This window comes from Hypanus sabinus, chromosome 4 (genome assembly GCF_030144855.1).
Source record: "Hypanus sabinus isolate sHypSab1 chromosome 4, sHypSab1.hap1, whole genome shotgun sequence".
Classification (NCBI taxonomy): Eukaryota; Metazoa; Chordata; class Chondrichthyes; order Myliobatiformes; family Dasyatidae; genus Hypanus; species Hypanus sabinus.
This window is the reverse complement of record NC_082709.1, coordinates 9,416,777-9,442,330: the sequence shown is the minus strand read 5'-3', so window position 1 is coordinate 9,442,330 and position 25,554 is coordinate 9,416,777. Positions and strand designations below refer to the sequence as shown.

The window sequence follows — 25,554 nt, the reverse complement described above, 5'->3', positions numbered from 1 at the left end:
TCTTGGAAAACAAGAAGCCAATTCCGTAAGAGAATTTCCAAAAGAAAGTTAGCATGGTTTGTCAAAGTGGTCCCAGTTCCCAATATGCCACTCTATTAACTGCTTAACATGCTGTAAGGAGAATTTACAGGAGAAATTTTAAAATTTTAGCTTTACAAAGTTTACATTATTGTTATATAATGACCTAGAGTAATGGTGCCAAGACTTTTAGGTTTAGAGGGTCTCTTCCAGACCAGAGCAGTATCCCGTTGGCCAGAATTATGCCTCCTGCTGCTTCACATACACCAGATTGAGGAGGCATTTGAGCGTAAGGTGGCCATATATCAGGAGATGGTAGAGCTGTGCCAAAGATGAGGGTGGAGGGCACAATGAGAGCCTTTAGAGGGAGGATGTAGAGGTCTTGCTGGCTGTTCACTCTGCAGAACCTACTCACTTCTTGGCAATACAGGGGCTGCAAAAAAGAGTTATCAGGACCATCACAGTGGCTGCTGAGTCAGCCTCCAGCTGGGTATGGATCACAATGTGTGACCTATAGACCAATAGACCAATGCTGCTGGGATACAAGCCAGGGCCTAATCAACTCTGGGCAAGGGTGTCTGATGTTGAAAGACCTGAAACACCCGATGACTTCGGGTTACGTCACTGATGATGTGTCCCAGCGTATCTCAGCATCATAGCCCTAACTTGTAGAAGATATCAAATGGTGTCCAATGCTTGTTTTCTGTCAATTGTACAGAATTGCACCATGCATGTCAGATTCATGTGAATATTGAATAAGACTCCAAATGGAAAATTAAGACCTGCTCTAGCATCATTTAAATGTCTCTGCTTTACCTGAGCAACTGCCAGAGAATCAGAGACATTGGCCTTCCCCTGTTTATGTGTCTCCTTTGTATTTTCATCAGACTGATTGCCATCAATAAACTTGGTCTACATTAACTCCATTCCCCATCTTCCTTGCAGTGTCCTCAAATCACCACATCATCTGTCCAACCATCTACTCAAACCACCCAATCCCAACATACCACAAAAATATCCTTGCTCCACTATCTCAACTACCCCTGCAATGCAACCTGTTAATCCTCTCCTCAACTCACTCCTCTTTGATATTAATCCAAAGTTCATATATGTCTCCATTTACAACCCTGTGACTTATTTTCTTGTGGGCATACTCAATAAATCCAATAACCATAATAGAATCAGTGAAAGATTGCACCAACATTGCAGGCAACCAGTGTGTAAAATACACCAAACTGTACAAATACAAAATAAAGAAAATTATAGTAATAATAATTAATAAATAAGTAATAGATACCAAAACTATGAGATGAGGTTCACAAATCAATATGTTGTAAAAGAAGATCACTCCCTACTTAGTACATAGTTTTCTTATTTCGATTGTTCTTTCTCTCCTCTCTGTAAGTGTACACCTCAGATAATTATTATGTGGAGATTTGTGACAAATATGATTATGTGATATATATGTACAGTATCTGAAGTACATCTTATGGAAATGTTTGTTTGATGATAAACTTCAATAAGAAATAAATCATTAAAAAAAGTGAGTTTATAGGTAGTGGGAACCGTTCAGTAATGGAAAGAGTGAAGCTGAGTGAAGTTCCCCACTGGTTCATGAGCAAGTAATGACAAATAGGAAACAGAAAAAGTAGAAGAATTGATTTTGCCATGTATGGTGCCCATGTTTTGGCAGCCTGACATAGAGTGAGTAGGGAAGGCAAATGATCGATTCCAGAGTTCTACTGCTGCCAATTTCCCCCGTTTGTAGGAAATGCCCCAGAGTTATACTTCAGTTTTCAGAAGCTCTTCCCTTCCCTTTTGGCGACCGTTTTCCTGCTTAGAAGCCTGTCAGAGATCAAGAACTGAGTGACTGCAGGCACAGACGTGCCAGTCCCTAGCAGAACGTTTTCATAGGCGCAGCAGGCTGAGTGACCAATCCCTTTTCCTAAGGAAATCGAAACTGCAAGGACACAAAACATTAAATTTCTGCCCACTTTTTGTTCACCTATTCTTCCAGCAATTCTTCTGTAGGACCCATGTTGTTTCACATAGCTCAGCAATCTCGTACGCACAAAGTAGTGGTCTGAGCACCCCTGTATGACAAATTTAAAATTAGCTTGACTTCATGCTGTAAACGATCAGTAAATGGTATTCACAGACCTAATAAGTTATTGAGCCGGATTGTCCCTCCAAACAGTATGAATCACTCACAATAGACAATAGCCAGTAGGTGCAGGAGTGGGCCATTCGGCCCTTCTAGCCAGCACCGCCATTCACTGTGATCGTGGCTTATCATACACAATCAGCACCCCGTACCTGCCCCCTCCCCGTACCCCTTGACCCCGCTATCTATAAGAGCTCTATCTAACTCTCTCTTGAATGCATCCAGAGACTTGGCCTCCACTGCCTTCTGGGGCAGAGCATTCCACATATCCACCACTCTCTAGGTGAAAAAGTTTTTTCCACATCTTTGTTCTAAATGGCCTACCCCTTATTCTTAAACTGTGGCCTCTAGTTCTGGACTCACCCATCAGCGGGAACATGCTTCCTGCTTCCACTGTGTCCAATCCCTTAATAATCTTATATGTTTATATATCTCACAAATCACCTTTCTCATTTTAAAATGATTCACAAATTAAAGGTTGTTTCTTTTATTAATGTTTGTAATTGAAATACACTCAAATTGTAATTTCAATCTTGAGAATATTTTAAATATTCTTAAGAAGTGCAATAAGGAATCAATAAGGAAGTAAAACCAGCAGAACTGAACTGAAATAAAAATTAACTGTGGTTTTCTATCCTTTTAGAATTCCCTTCAGGAATAGCATCAAACATATTAATTCTTTATGATCCTTTATTGATTACAGAGAGTATAGAGTTGCTGATGAAAATAGCCCTATATTTTAAATTTCAGACAAACATGACAGAGATACGAACATAATTGCAAGACACGAAAGGCTCACATCATTTATCAATCTTAAAATCTTTAGTGCGCAGGAATACAAGAAGTAGGAATGGGAGAAAGCCATCTGGCCTAGAGTCTTCCTGTGAAAGAAAACTTTGGAAAGTTGGAGCACGAAGAGGAGAAATTCTGCTGATGCTGGAAATCCAAGCAACACACACAAAATGCTGGAGAAACTCAGCATCTATGGAAAAGAGTTGATGTTTCAAATCCTGATGAAAGATCTCAGCCCAGTACTTTGATGACTACTCTTTTCCACAGATGCTGCCTGGCCTTCTGAGTTCCTTCAGCATTTTGTGTGCGTTGTTCAGGAAGTTGGGTTCTATCTGAGTTTAGAGGACTAGTTCAGGAACAATGTTCCGTCTAATCTTTAATGACCAGTGTGTGCAAAAATTTTGTGCTATGCAATTTTTTTGCCCATAACAATATGTGTGCACTGAATAAATTTTTCAATAAGAACAGTATAAATAAGTCAGTTCTAAAATCTGCTGGCAAATCAACACAAATTCCATTTTGTCTACTCTGCCTGCATCAGAAATCGGAAAAGGAAAGGTGATTGTGTATGATCATGAAATATAGTTAACACACCAACGAAGTAGAGTGTGACAACCTTTTGTGTACAGTTTAAATTCCTTTGTGCACATAAACACACCCACCTTAGAGTGAACATTGTACAGGAGAGTTGGAAAAGTCATATCTGAAACTTATCAATACATTGATGAGAACTTCATGTATTGCTGTAGGTGGGTATTGTCAGATGATATGATGAAAGCAGAAGTAGGCAATATTTGTAACAAAAGTTTCCGAAACTGTTTGGATGGTTATGAATGGTCTGGTATGCAGCCCTCTGTTGGTCAGGGTTGATGATGGGCGTTGCATCCCAGCTGTCTACATGATACACAAGCCAGGGCATGTATGAAAGGGAGAGCAACCTGTTGACCATGCTGCAGGCTCCACCCCGGTCCAAAGAAACAGCATCAGAGGTGGTGCAGGGGTTGCCAGTCATCACCCAACTCAACATAGGGTTGTCTTAGGGACTCCAGCTCCAAATTTTTCCTCAGGATTTACTCCGGAAGCCTTCCCCATGATGGATTGGTTGATAGGTTCTGGTTAGTCAGGGTGTGAAAGGTTAGGGTGAGAAGGCACGAGAATGGGGTTGAGAAGGAGATAGATCAGCCATGATGAAATGTCTTATGGTCTTATTTGCCTCTACCACCAACCATGGAATGCATTTCACACACCCACCATTCTCTGTGTAAAAAATACAAACTCTGACATCCCCCCTGTACCTTCCTCTGATCACCTTAAAATTATGCCTTCTCTTTCTTGTTATTGCCACCTTGGGAAAAGGGTGCTGGTGTCCGCTCTTCGTCTTTTACCATCTTATACTCCTCGATGAGGTCACCTCTCAGCCTTTTTCACTCCAAACAGAAAAGCCCTAGTTTGCTCCACCTATATTCTAAAGATATGCTCTCTAATCTAGGTAGTGTCCTGTTAAATCTCCTCTGCACCCTCTCTAAAGCTTTCACATCTTTCATAAAATGAGGTTACTGGAGCTGAACACAATATTCCAAGTTTGGTTTAAGCAGAGGTTTATAAAACTGCACGTTAGCTCATGGCTTGTGAACTCAGTCTTCCTACTAATGAAGACCCACACACCACATTCCTTCTGAACCACCCTATCAAATTGCACAACAGCTTTGAGGGAATAATGGACATGGACCTCAAGATTCCTGCTAAGAATCCTGCCATTATATTTGTACTCTGCCCACAAGTTCTTGAATATTTCTGGATGTATTTTACGAATTTTGGGCTGCTGATCATGAAAATAATCATGAAATTTCTGTACCTCACACCATTTTCTTAAAAATTGTCTATATTAATTATTTCAATTCATAACTTGTCAGAATAATTAATTCTTTGATTAAGGAAGATATTTTTGTGGGTTCCACACATTAGACAGCTCATCAATGACAGGCAACTTGAAGAACTTCTAGTGGGACCAGAGAAAATTACATGGAAGTTATTCAAGGATGTTGTTGAAAATTTTCTTGGCAATTACAGAGCACCAAACTACACGCATCTGGTTGACAACATGCTTCAAGCATACAAAACCATGAAGTGCAACGTCACTGAAGATTCATTTTCTGCATTCCCATTTAGACTTCTTCCCTGGTGCTGTCAGTGACGAGCATGGTAGAAGGTTTCACCAGGACATTGCAGTCATGGAGAAATGGTATCAGGGAAACTGGAATCCATCAATGCTGGCTGATTATTGTTGGACACTTAAGCGAGAAGCTCAGACACTGAGTACAAAAATCATCAACAAAATATCTTAGCTTAGTTGAACTAAATTCCTAACTGTCTGCACCACTGTGCAATTAAACACATTATATTCAATAAAAATTAATTTCATGTTTCTCCAAATTCCTATGTAATACAAGAAGTCTGAAATTATATTTTTGGTCAGTTTTCAGTGATATATTGCAATCACAAAAGATTTCTGAAGAAGCAACACGAACAAAAATATTTGCTATCCAGTGCAATGTATGTTGTTTACCTGTGCAGAAATGATTTCCCAGCTTGAAATACATATAATAAAAAACATATAAACTGTTTCTTGATAATATTGTGCTGTTTTATTTTTCACATAATTTCAATTTAGTTATGCTGATGCTGCACTTGAAAATTCTAGTGATTATGTATGAATTTTCCTTTGTGTTAACAACAATGTCTAAACTTTCTTTGAACCATAATATGTATGTCTATCATGATAACTTTGAAATGTAACTTAATTTGTAGGTGTAAGCACACTTATATCAGTTATTTTTTGTTATTTAATATTTTTAAATTCTTGAGCAAGCTGTTGAAAATATTAGTCGTCTTGTGGTGTTTATACCCTTCAATCTCTTACATTCAATTTTTTTTCCAAAGTATAAAGTAAGGCAAATATCTGAAAGGAGCACATTACAGATTGCTACTGAAGGAAAACAATGATATTTACAACTTCAGCTCATCTCAAATTCCAAGCATAATGAACTAGCTTGAATATTTCATTCATGTTCTACCAGAAACCTCCACACCCAATTTGAAGATTCTTCACTACCCAGTTGGGAAAGATGATTGGTAGACTAGAAGTAAAGACAAATAGGTTTTTTTCAAATATAAGGTTCCCGGCACCGAGCTGCCTTGAATACATATTGATAAACCCTAACCCAAGATTTACAGTACTTGTATTCAAGAATTGGAATCTTCTGCTCATTCCAAAGCAGGCGTCAAATTTAACCCATGGAATCAGGATTGCCCAGCAATCCTGGCAAAAAGAAATCAAATTAAAGCATCCACTTTAATAGTACATCACCTTTTGCTTGTATTGAAGAGTAAAAACTCTATAAAATATCTCACCGTCTATTCACTGTAGTATCTAGCAAAAAATCTTAATTAAATCATATAGCATATAGAGTTAAGAATGAATATCAAAACATTCACATTTATCAAAGATTTATAAATACAACACCTGCTTCCTTGCAATCACTTTGCACATTATATAATTCTTTTAATTTTATATAAAATGTACCTTCATATTTTTTATTTGTACAAACATCTTAAATCAAGAAAAGAAAAACCTAATTGGTACAAAGCCTGCATTTACTTCAAGTGACGATTGAGATCTTCTTGACTAATAACTGAGAAATGATGGTAGCGGTCTCGAGAGGCAAAATCAGCATTTTCTTCAGTTAATTGGGTTGTTGCCATGCCAACTCCTGTAAATGAGGGTGTCACAATAATCTGTTTTTCATACGACGAACCTTTCCTGAAACCAGCAAAGTTATTAATATTTTCAGTATTAGTATTTATATCATCACACTCATCATCATCATCATGTGCCATGTCATATGACATGGGTGATGATGGCCTTTCCCTGTCCATGATACTTCTGGGCAATTTTTCTGCAGAAGTGGTTTGCCACTGCCTTCTTCCCAGCAGTGTCTTTACAAGACAAGTGACCCCAGCCATTATCAATACTCTTCAGAGATTGTCTGCCTGGCATCAGTGGTCGCATAACCAGCTGCTCATATGACCTGCTCCCATGGTTTCAGGTGACCCATGACTGGGGGGGCAAAGCAGGTGCTAAACCTTGCCCAAGGATGACCTGCAGGCTAGCAGAGGGAAAGAGCACCTTACACCTTCCAACCAGCTTTAGTGTTTATAAAATTTATAAAAAGAAACCTCACTGTTCTCCCTCTTCCAGTTTAGAGTGCCCTCCTGCTTCAAATTATCACCATTGTCCCTGTACCAAAACAGACCAAGGTAACGTGCCCGAATGACTGGCGTCCTGTTACACACATGTCAATAATAAGCAAATGCTTTGAGAGACTGGTCAAGGATTACATCTGCAGCTTGTTACTGCCCAAAATGGGCCCCTACAATTCACCTACCAACACTACCATTCGACAGATTACGCAATAGCCACTGCTCTACATACCATCCTCACACATCTGGAGAAGAAGGATGCTTATGTGAGAATGCTGTTCTTGGACTACAGTTCAGCATTCAACAGCATAGTTCCATCTAGGCTCAACAAGAAGCCCAGAGACGGCCTTGGCTCTGCCTTGTGTAGCTGGATCCTGGACTTTGTCAGATCGCCAGCAGGTGGTAAAAGTGGGCTCCCTCACCTCCACCCCTCTGACTCTCAATACAGGAACCCCTCAGGGCTGTGTACTAAGTCCCATCCTTTACTCTCTGTAAACCCATGATGGTGTTGCTACCTATACATCTAATCTGCTAATTAAATTTGCCGATGACACTACATTGAATGGCCTTATGAGGTGGCCTACAGGAGAAAAAACCTCTCCCTCAATGTCACAAAAGCAAAAGAGTTGGTTGTGCATTACAGGAGGAATGGAGACAGGCTAACTCCTATTGACATCAATGGATCTGGGTTTGAGAGGGTGAACAGCTTTAAGTTCCTTGGCATCCACATCATCGAAGATCTTGCATGGTCGTACATACCAGCTGTGTGGTGAAAAAGGCACCACAGCACCTCTTTCACCTCAGACGATTGAGGAAGTTTGGTATGGGCCCCCAAATCCTAAGAACTTTCTACAGGGGCACAATTGAGAGCATCCTGACTGCCTGCACCTCTGCTTAGTTTGGGAACTGTACCTCCCTTAATCGCAGGATTCTGCAGAGAGCAGCGCGGACAGCCCAGCGCATCCGTAGTTATGAACTTCCCGTGATTCAGGATGCAGGTGTGTAAAAAGGGCCCGAAGGATCATTGGGGACCAGAGTCATCTCAACCCTAATCTATTTCAGCTGCTAACATCCAGAAAACAGTACCACAGCATAAAAGCCAGAACCAAAAGGGTTCTTCCACCAGGCCATTAGACTGATTAATTCACGCTGATTTGAGTGTACTCTATATTACACTGACTGTTCTATTTATTATAAATTACTATGATTGCACATTGCACATTCAGATGGAGACGTAACATAAAGGTTTTTACCCCTCATGTGTGTGAAGGATGTAAGAGATAAAGTCAATTCAATTCAATTCAATTCAATTCAATACACAAGGTGAGTAACAACATTTTTACTGCTTCATATTTTGCAGGATGTTGGTTTAGTTGTCAAGACCAGCATTAATTGCCCTGGAGGTCTGGGTGTACAAGTACTTTCTTGAAGTGTTCTAATCTCCTCGAGAGACTTTTTCTCGCAATGTTGATGGGCAGAGAACTTCAGGATTTATACCCGTAACAATGAAGGAAAAGCAATATATTTCCAAGACAGAATGGTTTGCAACTTGTAAAGAATGATTGTATTCCCATGTGCCCAGCACTCTCCCTTCTGGTGGAAGAGGATGTGGATTTGGGAGTTTTATACAACTCACCTGGGCAAGTAACTGCTATACAATTTACAGAGAGTATATAAACTGCAGCTGCAGCGGTTAGTGAGGTGGGTATAATACTGGTTAACTATCTTACCTAACTTTTAATTTGGTAGAAAAACTTTGAGGTATCAAGGGACAAGTCAATTGCTACAAGATGACCAGCTTCCGACCAGATCACATACAACGCTGTGCAAATATCTTAGGCACATATATATAGCTAGCATGCAGAGTACTGTATTTGTCAACATGGAGTGGAGAGCGAGTTTGTAAATCTGGCAGGAGCAAAGGATATTGGGAATGGCAAAGGTGGAATGCCACGGGAGGGGTGTGGGACAGGTGGCAGAGAAAGAGTTACAGGGGCGGGGTAGTGGCGTGGGTATGGACATACCCAGCCCTGAGACACCAGGCAAGATCATTTGATTCCGAACAATTGGTTTATTGATCATTACATTATTTGCAGCAGTACAGCGCGATGCATAAAAGTACTACAAAGCTGTGCAAAAGTCTTAGACACCTTAGCTATCCAGCACTGTTTTGGAGGCCAATATAGATGATTGATCTATCTACAAGAGAAGTCATGAGTTATGGGGACCTGATATGAAAGTGGAACACAGATCAGGTCAGCTTTGGCATTAATGAATAGCAAAAGGAGCACAGCAGCTGCTTTTGTTCTTATTTCTTATGCTTTGAGAATTTACAGGTGCAGTCCTGTGTGATTTAGGCTTCCTAGTATATATCAGAAGTTGGTAGATGTGCACAATAAGCCTCATCATTGATTTTGGTGCACTTAGATTATATTAAGGGGTGGTGGGGTGGAGATACATCTCAACCAAAGGAGGTGTAAGGCACTTCTTCCAACCACTGGCTTGCAGGTCATCCTTGGGCAAGTGGTAGAACTTGCTTAGCCCCTGATCAGAGTCATGCAAAGCCATGGGGGCAGGTGGTGGATGGTCATAAGAAGCTGGCGCATATCACAAGTCCCGGTCATGCGGCTACTGACGCCAGGCAGACAATCTCCGAAGAGCATTGATAATGTCTGGGATCACCCGTCTTGTAAAGACACTGGCAAAAAGAAAGCAATGGCAAATGACTTCTGTAGAAAAACTTGCCAAGAACAATCACGATCTAAGACCATGAGCGCCCATGTCATACAACGTGGCACATAATGAACAAACATCAACTTTAGCAGAAGTAAGGTGGGACTCGAGCATACATGTAGCTGTGTAGCACAATGGTGGATCTTTTGATCCGGGATTATTCTGAGGGGCACAACAGGAGTCTGACAAAACTTGAGGCCTGAACAGGGCATATGACTCACTGGTAGAATAGTTGGCAGGAAAAAGGTACCATTTACTAGGATTTACTAACTGCCAAGTCTTCTGTTGACCAGGAAAACACATAACTTCAAAACTGACTTCTACCAAATCTGCATTCTTGGGCACATTCTTTTTCCTGAGGCTAGCTAGGGCCTTTCCCATTAAAACTCCATAATTCTGCATCCACAAAAGGCAGCATCCATTATTAAGGATTCCTTTCACCCAGGTCATGCCTCGTTCTCATTGCTGCCATCAGGAGGGAAGTACAGAAGCCTAAAGACACACACTCAATGATTCAGGAACAGCTTCTTCCCCTCTGCCATCTGATTTCTGAATAGACATTGAACCCATGAACACTACCTCACTATTTTTGCACTACTTATTTCATTTAATTTGTTAATCTATACATACTTACTATAATTCACAGTTTTTTCTAATTATTGTACTGCTGCTGCAAAGACAGCAAATTTCACAACACATGCAAAATGCTAGAAGAATTTAGTAGGCCAGGCAGCATCTATGGAAAAGAGCACAGGCGGCATTTTGGGCCGAGACTCTTCAGCAGGACTGGAAAAAAAGGATTACTGTGACTTACAGTAAATAATATTCAGAATCTAATAGGAGAGGACAGAAGGCCATGGAAGATAGAAAAGGGAGGAGCACCAGTGGGAGGCAAAGGGCAGGCAAGAGGTAAAGTGAGAGAGGGAAATGGGGATGGGGAATGGTGGTAGGGGAGAGGCAATACTGGAAGTTTGAGAATTTGATGTTCATGCCACCAGGTTGGAGACTACCCAGACGGATTGTAAAGTGAGTAGCTTCATCATGATAGTAGAGGCAGCTATGGATTGACACATCGGAATGGGAATGGGAAGTGGAATTAAATTGGGTGGTCACTGAGAGATCCCACTTCTTCTGGCAGATGGAGCGTAGGTGCTCGGTGAAGTGGTCTCTCAACCTACGTTGGGTCTCACCGATATTCTGTCTGGTAGCCTCCGACCTGATGACATGAACATCGATATCTCGAACTTCCAGTAATGCCTCCCCCACCCCCACCCGTCACCATTTTCCATCCCCTTTTCCCTCTCTCACCTTACCCCCTTCTCCAGCCCTGTATCTCTTCCAACAATCAATTTCCCAGCTCTTTACTTCACCCTCCCAGTTTCATCTATCACCCTGTCTTTCTCCCTCCCCTTCCCTCACCTTTTAAATCTATTTGTGTTTTTTTCTCTAGTCCTGCCGAAGGGTCTCAGCCTGAAACGTCGACTGAACTCTTTTCTATAAATGCTGTCTGGCCTTCTGAGCTCCTCCAGCATTTTGTGTGTGTTGCTGGGATTTCCCAGCATCTCCAGATTTTCTCTTGTTTGAAATTTCACAACATCTGCCGGTGATATTAAACCTGATTTTGATTCAGTCCCCGACATGCTTTATGAAACACTTAGCTTCCCAGCTGTCAAAAAAAGTTAAGGAAGTCAAACTTTTGTGTACGTGAAGGAAATCTGAAATGGGTTGGCCTGTTGGTTTTGAATCACTGAATGGATTAGACCATATTTGACTTTGGATGGGAGCAGTGTTTAGAGTCAGTGGGTCTAGGACAGGAGCAGTGAACCTTTTTGAGAACATGTGCACATTTTGACAATCTTAAAAAAATTGTCTCACTTGTCATTGTAATTTTGAACAGAGATTATCATTGATTAATGAATTAGTTACAATAATTATGAACAATTTTAAGAAAACAGGACGCTTTGTTGCTAATCTACATGTATTCATTGTTTTACTATTGAAATTAATCAATCATTTTGGAAAACATGTTCAAAAATTATTAATCTTTAAAAAAGACAATTGAAAAATAACATAACTTCTATATCATATTGCTATTGTAACCAATTACTATCCAAATACTGATGTGTACACCAGGTCTCGAGGATTGCAAAACCTATCATATAACGACAAGTGTTCTTGCAACCATTTAGCTGCAGCAAGCCATTATTATTATGGGCGGGCTTTACAGAATTGAGGCAACTAAAGTTTTTGCATGCCATACAAGCATCTGGTTATGTGGAATCGGAATCAGAGTTCAGAATTTGTTAGTGCTAAGGTTTTGTAAGTACCAGAAATCATTCCTTGAGAAAGGTCAGAAAGATTTTTAAGAATATCGATGATATGTTAGAAAGGGAATGTTTAATATTCCTGGGAAGGGGATCACAAAGGAATAGCTGTAGAAGAGAAATTCCTAACCTGGGGTCCTCGGACCCCTCAGTGAATGGTAAGGCTCCTTGGCATAAATAGGTAAGTAACCCCTGGTCTAAATGCACTTGCTTCATTTTGAACTATTTTTTACATTACATTTCCACTCATCAGCAATCATTTTTGGTGCTGTCACTTCCTTAGCTATTGTCTTTAAAGTGCTTCAGCATAAAATATTTCATCCGTGCAGTAAATTCACACAAAAAAAACCCACAGGGGTTTCCACCCTGAAGTCCACCGGCCCCTCGGCTAACAGGGGTCCACAGCATGAAAACGTTTGGGAACCCCTGCTGCACTGCAAATGATGTTTCACCAATTGAAATGAATAGGTTAACTACTTAAATTTTTTTCTACAATACTTACCAATGTTTCCTATTATGAATGTTTATCCAACGGCTTGCATTGATGTTAAAAAAAAAGACTCAAAACCAAAACAAAGGAAGCAGGGAGAGGAAGTCTGTTCCACACTCTGGAGGTTGATATTCCACTAAATATCAAGGACAGATAGTGTAATCATCCATTCTAAAAAATTTAAATCCTTCATCCTGATGATTGAATGCAGTAAGTTTTTTTTCTTTGAAAATCTCACCTGCTATCAAAAAATACTGGGGAAGTAGTTTAACAATTAGCCAAAGTCTGAAAATAGGTACTCAAAGCATAAATTCTCTGACACGTGAATCTTAGCAAATCACACTGTGTGTGAATTCTGTTAAGCCTCAGGGTGACGTGTCAAAAAGACTCAAAGATAATAAATATGCAATGAGACACTCCGTAAGGTTAACCCTACAGTAGAACTCCCTATAGAAAATCAGATTCAAGCCTAAATACTAATCAATTCAGTGCGAGTTTTAATGGACCTGAAGGATAATTTATTTCTCAGCTGATGCTTACTACAGAGCGATCTAGCTCATGGAATCTAGCTTAACTGTTACACCAAAAATATTCAGAGACATAATCACCACATTTTATCATTGTTGGATGAATTGATAATTATGAATACAGTAAAGTTCCAGTCATTGATAATGATTGTTGTTTGCTATATAATTTAGAAGTTGGCAATGAATAAAATGTGGTGCTCAAATCCAAGTGTAAAATATGATACAGCAGTTCACTTTTGTGTCAATTACTACATCCTTAATTTCAAAATTCAAAAAAAAATTCAAACCTTGTACACTCCTGGAAGACTGTCTGAATCCATCGTAAAAAATTGAAGTTACGAGCTAGACCTGTAGAAGCAATATACAAGTAAGAGGGAAAGAATAATTAACACACAAGAAAATTATTTTTTATAAATACAAAATGCTGGGAGGTGATAAAGACCTAATTTAACTCCAGAAATATCGCTCACAATTATTGGCCCAGTCTTACTTGTTGTTCATTGATTTGTTAAGTCAATCATTTAAAATAACTGATGCTATATTAGATGAAAAGTTCAAAGTAAATTTATTATCAAAGAACACATATATCACCATTTACAACCCTGAGGTTCATTTTGCTGCAAGCAAACTCAGCCAATCTACAGAATAGTAATGTAACAGGATCAATGGAAGATCAACTGGACTCAATGAAGTGTGCAAATATAAATATCAATAAATAACAAGGTAAAAGAATCCTGCACTAAATGTTTAGAATACAAACATCTTTTACCAATCTGCATCCACTATATAACACTTGGCCCAACAATCAAAATGTATATTAACATCTTGGAAAACACAGATTATTTTCCATTTCTTCCACCTCACAATGAACCTCGATGAAAGAATTTATCACCAATGTAACAGAACGATCTTTAGCAGAGTGAAGAAATCCTCGTTCCAATACAAAGACTTAAATCTAGCACCAGCTCGAATCAAAGGTGTTAACGAATCAGCAGGTAGGAGGGAGATTCAAAATCTGGCCGAGTGGTGCCACAACAACAACCTCTTACTCAATGTCGGCAAGTCCAAGGAGCTGATTATTAACTTCAGGAGAAGGAAATTAGAGGTCCATGAGCCAGTCCTCATCGGTGGATCAGAGGTGGAGAGGGTCAGCAAATTCAAGTTCCTCAGTGTCATTATTTCAGAGGGCATGTCCTGGACCCAGCATGTAAGTGCAATTACAAAAAAATCACTACAGCACATATGTCTCCTTAGGAGCTTGCAAAGATTTGGCATGATATCTAAAACTTTGACAACTTCTATAAATGTGTAGTGGAAAGTATAATGACTGGCTGCATCACAGCCTGGTATGGAAATATCAATGGTTTTGAATGGAAAAGCTGACAAAAAGTAGTGGATACGGCCCAGTCCATCACGGGTAAAGCCCTCCCCACCATTGGGCACATCTACATGGAACATTGTCACAGGAAAGCAGCATCCATCATCAGGGACCCCAACCACTCGGGACATGTTCTGTTATCGTTGTTCCCATCAGGATAGAGGTACAGATGCCTCAGGACTCACACCACCAGGTTCAGACACAGATATTACCCATCAACCCCCATCAGGCGCTTGAAAAGGGGATAACTTGGAAATGTCAACTGTATTTTTTTTACCATAGATGCTACCTGGCCTGCTGAATTCCTCCAGCATTTTGTGTGTGTTGCTTGGATTTCCAGCATCTGCAGATTTTCTCTTGTTTCTACTTCACTCAACTTCCCTTGCCCCACCTTTGAAATGTTCCCACAACCCATGGAGTCACTCTAAAGGAGATTTCATCTCTGGATAATAATGTGGTTAACTGGAGCAGCAAATTTGCAGATGACACCAAGATTGGGGGTGTATGGAGAGCAATGAAGACTATCAAAGCTTGCAGCAGGATCAGGACCATTTGGAAAAAAATGGGCTGAAAATGGCAGATGGAATTTAATTCAATTCCGACAATTGTGAGCTGTTGCAGGGTAGGTCTTACACAGTGAACAGTAGGGCATTGAGGCGCGTGGTAGAACATAGGGATCTGGGAATAAAAGTCCATAATTCATTGAAAGTGGCATCACAGACAGATTGGGTCATAAAGAGAGCTTTTGACACATTGGCCTTCATAAATCAAAGTATTGAGTACGGGAGAAGGAACGTTATGATGAAGGTTGAACAATGGTTTTGTATTTTGTGTGCAAATTTTGGTAAAAGAACAGCCTTGTCCTCATTCCGACAGATCCAGCAAGACAATATTTTGAAGCCAGATGAAAAATAGAAAATCTTCTCAAAAATTTGAACATCATGCATTTAACCTCTGGTAATAAATAGGAAGATTTTTAAATTGCAATATTTTGCGTTTGTAAATCATAATCTCCTTTTGGAAGGATAATTTAAAATATTTATGTTTCGAAAAGGAACCTCATAAGGGGTGGCACAGTAGCGTAGTGGTTAAGAGGATAGAATATAAAACATAAAAGAGTACAGCACAGGAACAGGCCATTTGGCCCATAGTGTTGTGCTATACCATTGAAAAAGCAAATCAGATCTTCCTACCAATATCATGTCCAGACCTCTCCATCTTCCTTTCATCTCTGTGCATATCCAAACATCTCTTAAAAGCATCTAATGTATTTGCCTCCACACCAGACAGCGCATTCCAGGTATCAACCACTTTCTGAATAAAAATCTTACCCCTCACATCCCCCTTAAACCTATACCCTCTCACATTCAATGCATGCCCCCCGCTAATAGAGATTTCAACCCAGGGAAGCAAATTCAAAAATCAAAAATTCAAAGTACCATTTATTATAAAAGCATGTATACATTATACATTCTTGAGATTTTTCTGGTTACAGGCAGCCACAATGCAAGAAACCTGAAAAAGCCCAATTTAAAAAAACACAAATCATGCAAACAATGAAAGCAAGCGACAGCATTCCAAACCACATTGAGTCCATAGACCTGAATTGCAGAGTGGCCAGAGTAGGCCGAAAGCCTCGGTCTCGAGCAAAGCTTGCAGGCGCAGGGAGTGTAGCAGAGGAAGCAGACTCACAGCCTCAGCGCCATGGAGAGAAGAGTGAACATTGAGGGAGAGTGTGCAAAATCGGCCTGACCCTCACCTCCAGCACCCTGCCTCTCCAGTCTAATCTGGGCCAGCATTTAAATCATTCAAACACAGGGCTGTGCCCCATGGGGTCCCAGCACAGGGCCTAGACCTCATGACCAGTCCGAAGCCATTCTCCACCTCTCCAAATCAGCTTGGCGCTTACAGCAAACAACCTCGCACCCAGTTTCGGTGAACGGACACTAAAACTTCTCCACCTTAACTCCGCTTCGAATAGTTTGTTCCAACTCAGAAACCACTTTTAGAGTGTGAAATGCACCAGCATGTCTCTTCTTTCAAGCCAGCTCCACCTCCCCTCACCTCTTCATTGTTTTTGTAGTGATAGCTTACCACAATTTATCTCATAAGAAATGTTATTGATGATGTTTTTTGTCATATTTCTTGCCTTCTGAACTACTAGAAAGCTCTTGCACAACATCAATGGTGCCATCTTAAATCAGAAGAGATAGTCTTTATCCACTCCGTCTGTGCCTCTCATAATCTTGAAAACCTCTGTCTGATCTCACCTCAGCCTCCGGCTATAGAAAAAACAACCCAAGTTTATCCAGCCTCTCGTGATAGCACACGCCCTCTAAACCAGGCAGAGTCCTGGTAAACATCTTCGCACCCTCCCGAAAAACTCACGTTCTTCCTATGGTGGAGCCGCCAGAACTGTATGCGATGCTTTACAGTACAGGTCATTTCCCACTGCGGCCTATAAGGAGGTTGTATGTTCTCCCCGCGACTGTGTGGGCTTCCTCCAGGTGCCCCAGCTTCCTCCCACAGTCCAAAGATGCAACAGTTGGTAGATTAATTGGTCATTGTAAATTGTCCCGTGATTAGACTAGGATTAAATTGGAGGATTGCTGGGCAGCTGATGCACCATCAATAACTCACACTGAGACGTAAGGCGAGATATCGGCTTTTATTGACTGGAAGAAGGAACCAGGAGTGAGTGTCTATCATACAATGTCTTGGAGACTGAGGCTGAGCGTCAGGCCGCAGATCTCCTTTATACAGGGGCCTGTGGGAGGAGCCACAGGAGCAGTCAGCAGGGGCGTGTCCCGACAGGCACATAGTTCACCACAGCAGCGTGGCTCAAAGGGCCAGAAAGGCCTGTCCTGCAGTGTATCCCAATAAATAAATGGTCAGGAACATACATTGGGAATTCAAGCCTGCTTGAAACACAACTGCATCATTGTTTCCATTACAATTACAGTCTATTTCTAGGTTTAGAAGTTATGCTGAGAACACAACTTTTGTAATGTTTTCATGAGAAATTCAAAAATTTAAAAATAAATCTGTAATGCATTTCAAAATGATGCGTGCAGGTTATTAAATATACTCACCCAGAGGAAGTCCTGGACTCATTTGTCCAATGTAAAAGTAGATAAATATTGCCACCGCAATATTAATTAAGGCATAAATCCAATGAATGACAAACATGACAAGTATAGATAATATTGCCTAAGAAAAAATAATTATATTAAACAGTTAAAAATGTAATAGTTTGACTTCAATATGCACATTGTATGTTTTACACATTCTGCTAATAAATATTTCCGTGGTATCATCAGTGCTTTCCACAAATCACTGAATTGTTACAGCACAAATAGCCTTTGGCCTATTGAGATTAAACTGGCCCCAGTACAGCAATCAAGTCAGTCCCATTCCTTGTTCTTTCCACCAACCCTTCACTTCTTTTTCCCTTCAAGCATCTATCCAATTCCATTTCCAACAAACTGTTTCTGTTTCCACAGCCCATACAGGCCATACATGTATGTTCAAGACTATAAGAACTCATTCAGTCATAACCTTTGGCCTCATATCTCCTTGGTACCTTTTGCCCAGATTTTTAAACCTGGGCTCCCTGATCAGCTGATTACCCTCCCTACAACTGCCCTGATATTTGGTGCCTCTATCAAATCTCCTTTCAGCCTTCTTTGCACTAAACCCTAGCTTCTAAATTCTAACATTCTAGCTGACCCTCATCACTGCAATTCTAGTTAGTCCATTCTGTACTCTATGATCTTAAAAGCAAAGTGAAATTTACTATCAGAGTACACAGGTCATTACATGCAACCTTGAGATTCTTTTTCTTGCAGGCATACTCAGCAAGTCTCTAGGATAGTAACTGTAAAAAGGATCAAAGCAAGGACAAGAGCATAGAAAACAACAAACTGTGAAAATGCAAATATAAATTAAATAGCAACAAAATAATGAACGCATTATATATCAAGATAAAGAATCCTTAAAGTGATATCATTGGTTGTGGGGACATCTCAAGGGCCTCTTAGCTGAGGGTTAGGGACTATTCTTGAACATTTAATAAAGTTTGATGATCAGAATTGGAAGCAACACTCCAGTTATAGCCTAATCAGCAATTTAGACACATTTAGAATTACTTTTCACTTGGATTCTAATTTAGGAACTTAAGGCTTCCCAAAGCTTTACTGACCACTCTTTCAATATATCCAGCTATATTCAAGGATTTATGCACATACCCCAGGATTCTGACCAACACTCCCACTAATCCTTTTATTAAGCTGCGTAGACCAACCCTTGCTCTGAGCAGGAAATTTTTTACACAGCCTGAAAACTGCGTGGTACTTTAAATGTTTTTTTGTAATATGCATACTATGAATTTTTAGACTGTATGAAAAATCACGTACATTTTATTTATTAATTGAAAGGTATAATGAAATACTGTACCACAAAGAAAGTCTTCCACAATTCATAAACTTTTAAACTTAGAGAACATGGCTCTTCAATGAGCCAGTAGTTTATTAACAATAAGCTAACAACTTCCATTCTGTGTTTATTGTTGCAATTTGTAACAGCGTTGTTACTTAAAACACTGACAATGTAAACATGCTGAAGCTCTAAAATGCTTGAAAATAAAGGTTGTGGTATGCTTATTACTTAGAAAATTTATGCATTATCTTCATAATTAATTACAGGGTATTTCACAATTATATTAGTATAATTTCAAACGTATATTAACAGTATATAAAGGAAAATTCTAGCTGTGCCACAACAAAGGCTATGTGCACATGACCATTTCTGTTACTGCATGGCCGCACACCCATGCAGCTTAGAGAGAACAGTGACCCTGATTGACCTTAAGAGCAGTTAAGGCAGAATGTGATTTAAATAGAAACATGAAGGTGCAGGCACTCATGCAAGTAATTTTATAATTTATTTAAGAAAAAATTATCCACTTGATCCCCAAATTAAACAAAATGAAAGTCCGTGATGGAATTTATGCACAATGTAATGTCTTCTTTGTCATAAATATTCTGTAAGCAGCTCCGTGACCATGAAGAATCAGTCCAACATGCAAATTTTAGCACAGCTTTCACTATTTTTTATATATGTTTGGATAATAAGAAACATGTTTCTTTCAGGCTGGGTGTGTTACATCCCTCAATATCCATTCCGAATGCTCAGAAAGAGAACATTCCACTCGGATGAGACAATTTTCCTTGTCTAAGAGTTTAAGCTCTGAAGCCACTGCGCAGACAAATCAAAAATGGATTTGAAGCAATGTTATCACAAGGAAATAGAAGAAAACTATAACATGTTTTCTTTTATGGGAATGGTAACCATATCAGATTTCTTACTATTTCCTTGTCACATTTTTACTCTATTTTGACCAAGCATAAAAAGGCTCATATTTTGAAGCATCTAATGTTACTGAAAGAAGTCAGTAGAAAGCAATGAAGGACTTCTGATGATGCAATTATTTTTAAGAATAATTAAGAATCATATAACTCTGAACCTGAATAGTCGCTACCCAGAGATAACCTTAAGTAATCCCTCAGGATCAAGAATACCTTGCTTCCACTCCTTTTGTTGTGGGTTCTGAGGAGGCAGGAAGGGAGATGATAAGATGGCACATTCTGTCTGCCCCTTGCGTGAGGCGTGCATGTGCATGCAACGCATAGCCATGAGATTTTCAATACCATCCTGAGTACGTCGTCTCTACCTTCAATGCCATGGGCCAAAGTTTCCCAGCAGTCATTTGAATTAGAACAAAGAGGAAGAAGCTGTTCCTGATTTGTCGAGTGTGTATCCTCAGTCTCCTCTACCTCCCACTTGATGGTAGCAGTGAGAACAAGGCAAAACCTGGGTGATGGGAGTCCTTAATGATGGATGCCTCCTTTCTGAGGCATCACTCTTTGAAAATGTTCTAGATACTACAGAGGATTATGCCCTGGCTGGAGCTGACTAAGTTTACAACTCTTTGCAGCTTATTTTGATCTGGTGCAATAGTACCCTCTCCATACCAAAGTTCAAAAGTTCAAAATTCAAGTTTGTAACCCAGCCAATTAGAATATCCTCCATGGTACAGCTGTAGAAATTTGCGAGTATCTTTGGTGACATACCAAATCTCCTCAAACTCCTAATGGAATAGAGGACCTGTCATGCCTTCTGCCCTGAGAATCTGCATTTCTTCAACAGGACTTTTGAACACAGAGATGAATTTTTTCTTCTATCTGCCCAGTAAGCTCCTCCATTAAGAAAGTTCAAAACATAATGGCCATGACAAAACAATTTTAATTCAGATATCCAATATGCAGAACAAAGAACAAGTAACTGTACAACACAGTACAAGCCCATTAACCCAGAGAGTTGTGCTGCCCTTTTAACCTATTCCAAGATCCATCTAACCCACCCCTTCCCACATAGTTGTCCTCCATTTTTCTCCCATCCATGTGTCTGTCTAAGAGACTCAAACACCTCTAATGTGTCTGCATTCCACGCACTTCCTGCTCTCTGTGTAAAAACCTACCTCTGATATTCCCTTATATCTTCTCCAATCACCTTAAAATTATGCCTTGGAAGAAAGTCACTAGCTATCCATTCTGTCTCTGCATATATATTAGTTACACCATTTGTAAGGGAGTATTCTGGAGTTATGTGACTATAGCAGATAGTAATTCAAACAAGAACCAGGATTCAGTCTGTAAATGTAAATAAGATCAGAAAATTTGCAATTAGCCTTCAGTTTTTTTGTAAATTGCAAGCAGAAGTGAAAAGTATAGGCTGCTCACAGGCTAAGAGATTGGATCTGCAAGAACCAAATTTTAAGACAATGGTGTATTGTTAATTGGCTTGCATCAAATCAGGTAAATTAGGCCAAATTATTTGCACCATTGTGACTTGAGTGCAAGCTGGCAAACTAGACATAGGCCATCACTTAGCTTGTCAAATATGGTCACAGGTATAGGCAATCAATAGTTTCTGTGTACTTATCATATTTGTATACTCGGCATCAACCATGACAATATTAATTTTGGCCATCTGGCTTTCTGTTGTCAAAACATTTTAAAATACTTGTGTGAATTAGTTTCTCCCAAAGGCAGTTGAATCTTCAGAGGTGTCCCATCAATTACAAAGAGCTTCCACTATGTATCTCGAAGGAACCTTATGTTAACCTGAAATACTGAAGTAAGCAATGTCATTGTTGAAATTGTATTGAACCACCCACTCAAAATACTAGAGGAACTCAGCAGGCCAGGCAGCATCTATGGAAAAAAGTATAGTCGACGTTTTGTCCTGAAACTTTTTTCCATAGATGCTGCCTGGTCAGCTGAGTTCCTCCAGCGTTTTGTGTGTGTTGCTCAGATTTCCAGCATCTGCAGATTTTCTCTTGTTTGTGAACCACCCACTGTTATCTTTGATCTGAAGGGTATAAAATGTGATGTGCCTTTAGGTTTGTGAGCCTCTGCCATGAGTGTCTCCACAATGATGCTCGCTTGTTGTGCTGAATGAAGATTTCTACAGCACCGGTTGTTCCTGTGACTTTGATCACGATCACAACACCAATCATCCCAGCACGTGGCTGTCACCGGCCTGATAGTGTTGATCAGACTGCTACTGAAAATCATGGCAAAGGCTCGGGAAATATGCTGGAAAAACACCAGAACATGGAAGGGCCAAAGGTCTCAATTTGACGTGATTCTGGATGCTCATTGAATGAGGTGGAGGACAAGCAGAATCCTCTAGAGGCAGAGGCCCTGCAGAGTGTCCAAGTCCATACTGATGAGACAGTGGGAAGTGGTTGTCTTCAAAACTCGTTGCCACAAAGAGATGAATGGAATGCTACACGATATCTAATGACCCTACATGTGTTGTGCACCAGCCCAACATTTCATTCCATGTAATTAAAGGCAAATTACCTTTAAATCATGACTCCTACTGAATGATAACATGCCTCAACACATCCTCACATGGATATAACCTTCCTAACCCTTTGATTCACATCTCACAGCTTGATGACACTTCCCCTTATTCAGCTACAATGTGCACAGCACCAAGACATTTCCAAAACAGCCTTGGCCCTCCTTTTGAATGAGAAGGTGGACTAAACAGAGTAAGCAAAATCAGAGTACTGATGGAAAGGCATGTGTCCATCAGTTCAGCAACTAGGTGGAGAGAAGTGGCTGTCAGAATCAGGTTTAACATCCCTGGCATATTTTGTGAAATTCGTTGTGACAAAAAAGAAATTATATATATATAAAAATGAGGTAGTGTTCATGGGTTCAATGTCCATTTAGAAATCGTAAGGCAGAGGGGAAGAAGCTGTTGCAGAATCGCTTCTGTAACTCCTTCCTGATGGTGACAATGAGAAGAAGGCATGGCCTGGGTGATAGGGGCCCTTAATAATGGATGCTGCCTTTCTGAGGCCCTGCTCCTTAAAGACATCTTGAATACTACAGAGGCTAGTACCCAAGATGGAGCTGACTAAATTTACAACTTTCAGTCTCTTCCTTCGGTCCTATGCAGTAGCCACCGCACCGCCCCCCCCCACCCCCCACATACCAGACAGTGATGCAGCCAGTCAGAATGCTTTCAAAAGTACATTTATAGATGTTTACTGTATACATCTATAGATGACAAACCAAATCTCTTCAAATTCCAAATGAAGTTTAGCTGCTGTCTTACCTTCTTTATAGCTGCATCAATATGCTAGGACTGGGTTAGATCCTCAGAGATCTTAATACCCTGGAACTTGAAATTGTTCACTCTTTCCACTTCTAATAATTCTATGAGGATTGATTCATGTTCCCTCATCTTACCCTTCCTGAACTCCACAATCAGCTCTTTCTTCTTACTGACATTGAGTGCAAGGTTGCTGTTGCAACCATTCAACTAGCTGGTATATCTTGCTCTTGTACGTCCTGTCATCTCTACCTGAGATTCTACCAACAATCGTTGTAGCATCAGGAAACTTATAGATGGCATTCGATCTATACTTAGCCGCACAGTCATGGGTATAGAGGGAGTAGAGCAATGGGCTAAGCACACACCCCTGAGGTGTCGGTGAGAAGGAAATATTATCACCAATCTGCACGGACTGTAGCCTTCCAGCTAGGAAGTTTAATTTTGAATTGCAGAGGCCCAGGTTCTGAGCTTATTGATCAGGACTGTATGAATGATGGCGTTAAACAGTGAGCTATCATCAACAAACAGCATCCTAATATATGTGTTTGTATCGTCCAGGTGATTAAGGCCATGTGAAGAGCCATTGAGATTGCAACTGCTGCTGACCTATTGTGGCGATAGCAAACTGCAATGCGTCCAGGTCCTTGCAGGAATTCATTCTAACCATGACCAACCTCTCAAGGCATTTCATCACTGTAGATGTGAATGTTACTGGACGACAGTCATTAAGGCAGCTCACACTACTCTTCTTAGGCACTGGTATAATTGTTGCCTTTTTGAAGCAGGTGGGAACTTCTGACTGTAGCAATTTGAGGTTGAAAATGTCCTTGAGTATGCCCGCCAGCTGGTTGGCACAAGTGTCTAGAGCCTTGTTAGGGCCTGCTGCTTTGTGAGGGTTCATACTCCTGAAAGACATCAGCCTCTGAGACAAAGTTCACAGGGTCACCGGGTTCACAGCTGTCATTATATTCTCCCTTTCAAAGTGGCATAGAAGGCATTAAGCTCACCTGGTGGTGAAGCATCACTGCCATTCATGCTGTTGGGTATCACTTTGTAGAATATAATATCCTGCAAACCCCGCCAGAGTTGATGTGCATCAACTACCACCTCCAATCTTGCTCAGAATTGTTTATTCACTCTTGAAATAGCCTTCAGCAAGTCATACCTGGTTTTCTTGTACAGATCTGGGTCTCCTGACTTAAGTGCCACAGAATCTTCGAATCTGGATGAGTATGCTGCAGTTGTTACTGACTTCATTAAAATCTGTGTGGATGAGTGCGTGCCTACTAAAACTTGCTGTTCAATCCCAAACCAAAGCCACAAATGAACCAGGAGGTGCGTCATCTGCTAAGGGCTAGATCTGTGTACATTAAGAGGAGTTCACCATGAGGCATACACCTCCACCTCTGTTTTGAGAGACTTGACTGTCCTATCCTGATGGTGTATAGCGAATCTGTCAATCTGAATCACTGTGTCCAGTACAGAAGAGGTTAACCGAGATTCAGCGAAACAAAGGACACAAGTGGTCCTAAAGCCCCTCTGATACAGCACCCTATCTTTGAGATCTTCGATTTTATTTACTGGAGACTGTATGCTTGCAGGCAAGATAGTCAGTATTGGGAGTCAAAAAACCCATTTTCTTCAACGCACCTGTATCCCTGATCAGCAGCCACACTTCGTACGAGGAGCTTGGTGAGAAGTACAGCCACAATCGGCACTGCTTCTGTCCGTTTCAAGCAGCGATCGGTTGTTGATTGAGAGAATGATGGAAACTGCATCACTGACAGCATTTATAAAGGGTTTAAATCAGGGGTTCCCAACTTTTTTTATGAAATGGATTCTGATCCGTGGACCCCAGGTTGTGAACCTCGGTCTAGATTAACACTAGCATTGCTTAAAGATTGAGGATACTGGTCCAAGTGACAGAGTCATAGAAAAGTTCAGTGTAGAAACTGGACCTTCAGCCCATTTTAAACTGCCTACTCCCAATGAGCTGCACAACTCCCAATGAGTTAACATGGAAGTCTTCCTGCTGAGTGGCATGGATATTGGGCTGATCGGCCTGTTTCAATGCTGTTTGATTGTATGACTCTACCTGACCAGGTCCTAGTTGCTGAGCAGGAGAGTGAAGGCAATTGGACACAAGCATTCACAGGTACCAACCACGAGACTGG

The 25,554-nt window shown here is 40.5% G+C and overlaps 1 protein-coding gene across 4 annotated transcripts in view; it reads right to left on the bottom strand.

Annotated features, from left to right (window-relative positions):
* Positions 1–5,617: 5,617 nt before the first annotated feature.
* The window catches only part of slc12a8 (solute carrier family 12 member 8), a 142,179-nt gene continuing 122,242 nt past the window's right edge, over positions 5,618–25,554 (bottom strand). For all 4 annotated transcript variants that reach the window (XM_059966375.1, XM_059966374.1, XM_059966376.1 and 1 more), the window contains exons 12-14: positions 17,779–17,896; positions 13,596–13,656; positions 5,618–6,794 (exon numbers count right to left, since the gene is read on the bottom strand). In XM_059966375.1, coding sequence (XP_059822358.1) covers positions 6,629–6,794; positions 13,596–13,656; positions 17,779–17,896 — 345 coding nt within the window. In that variant the 3' untranslated portion in view covers positions 5,618–6,628. The remainder of the gene's footprint in view (positions 6,795–13,595; positions 13,657–17,778; positions 17,897–25,554) is intronic.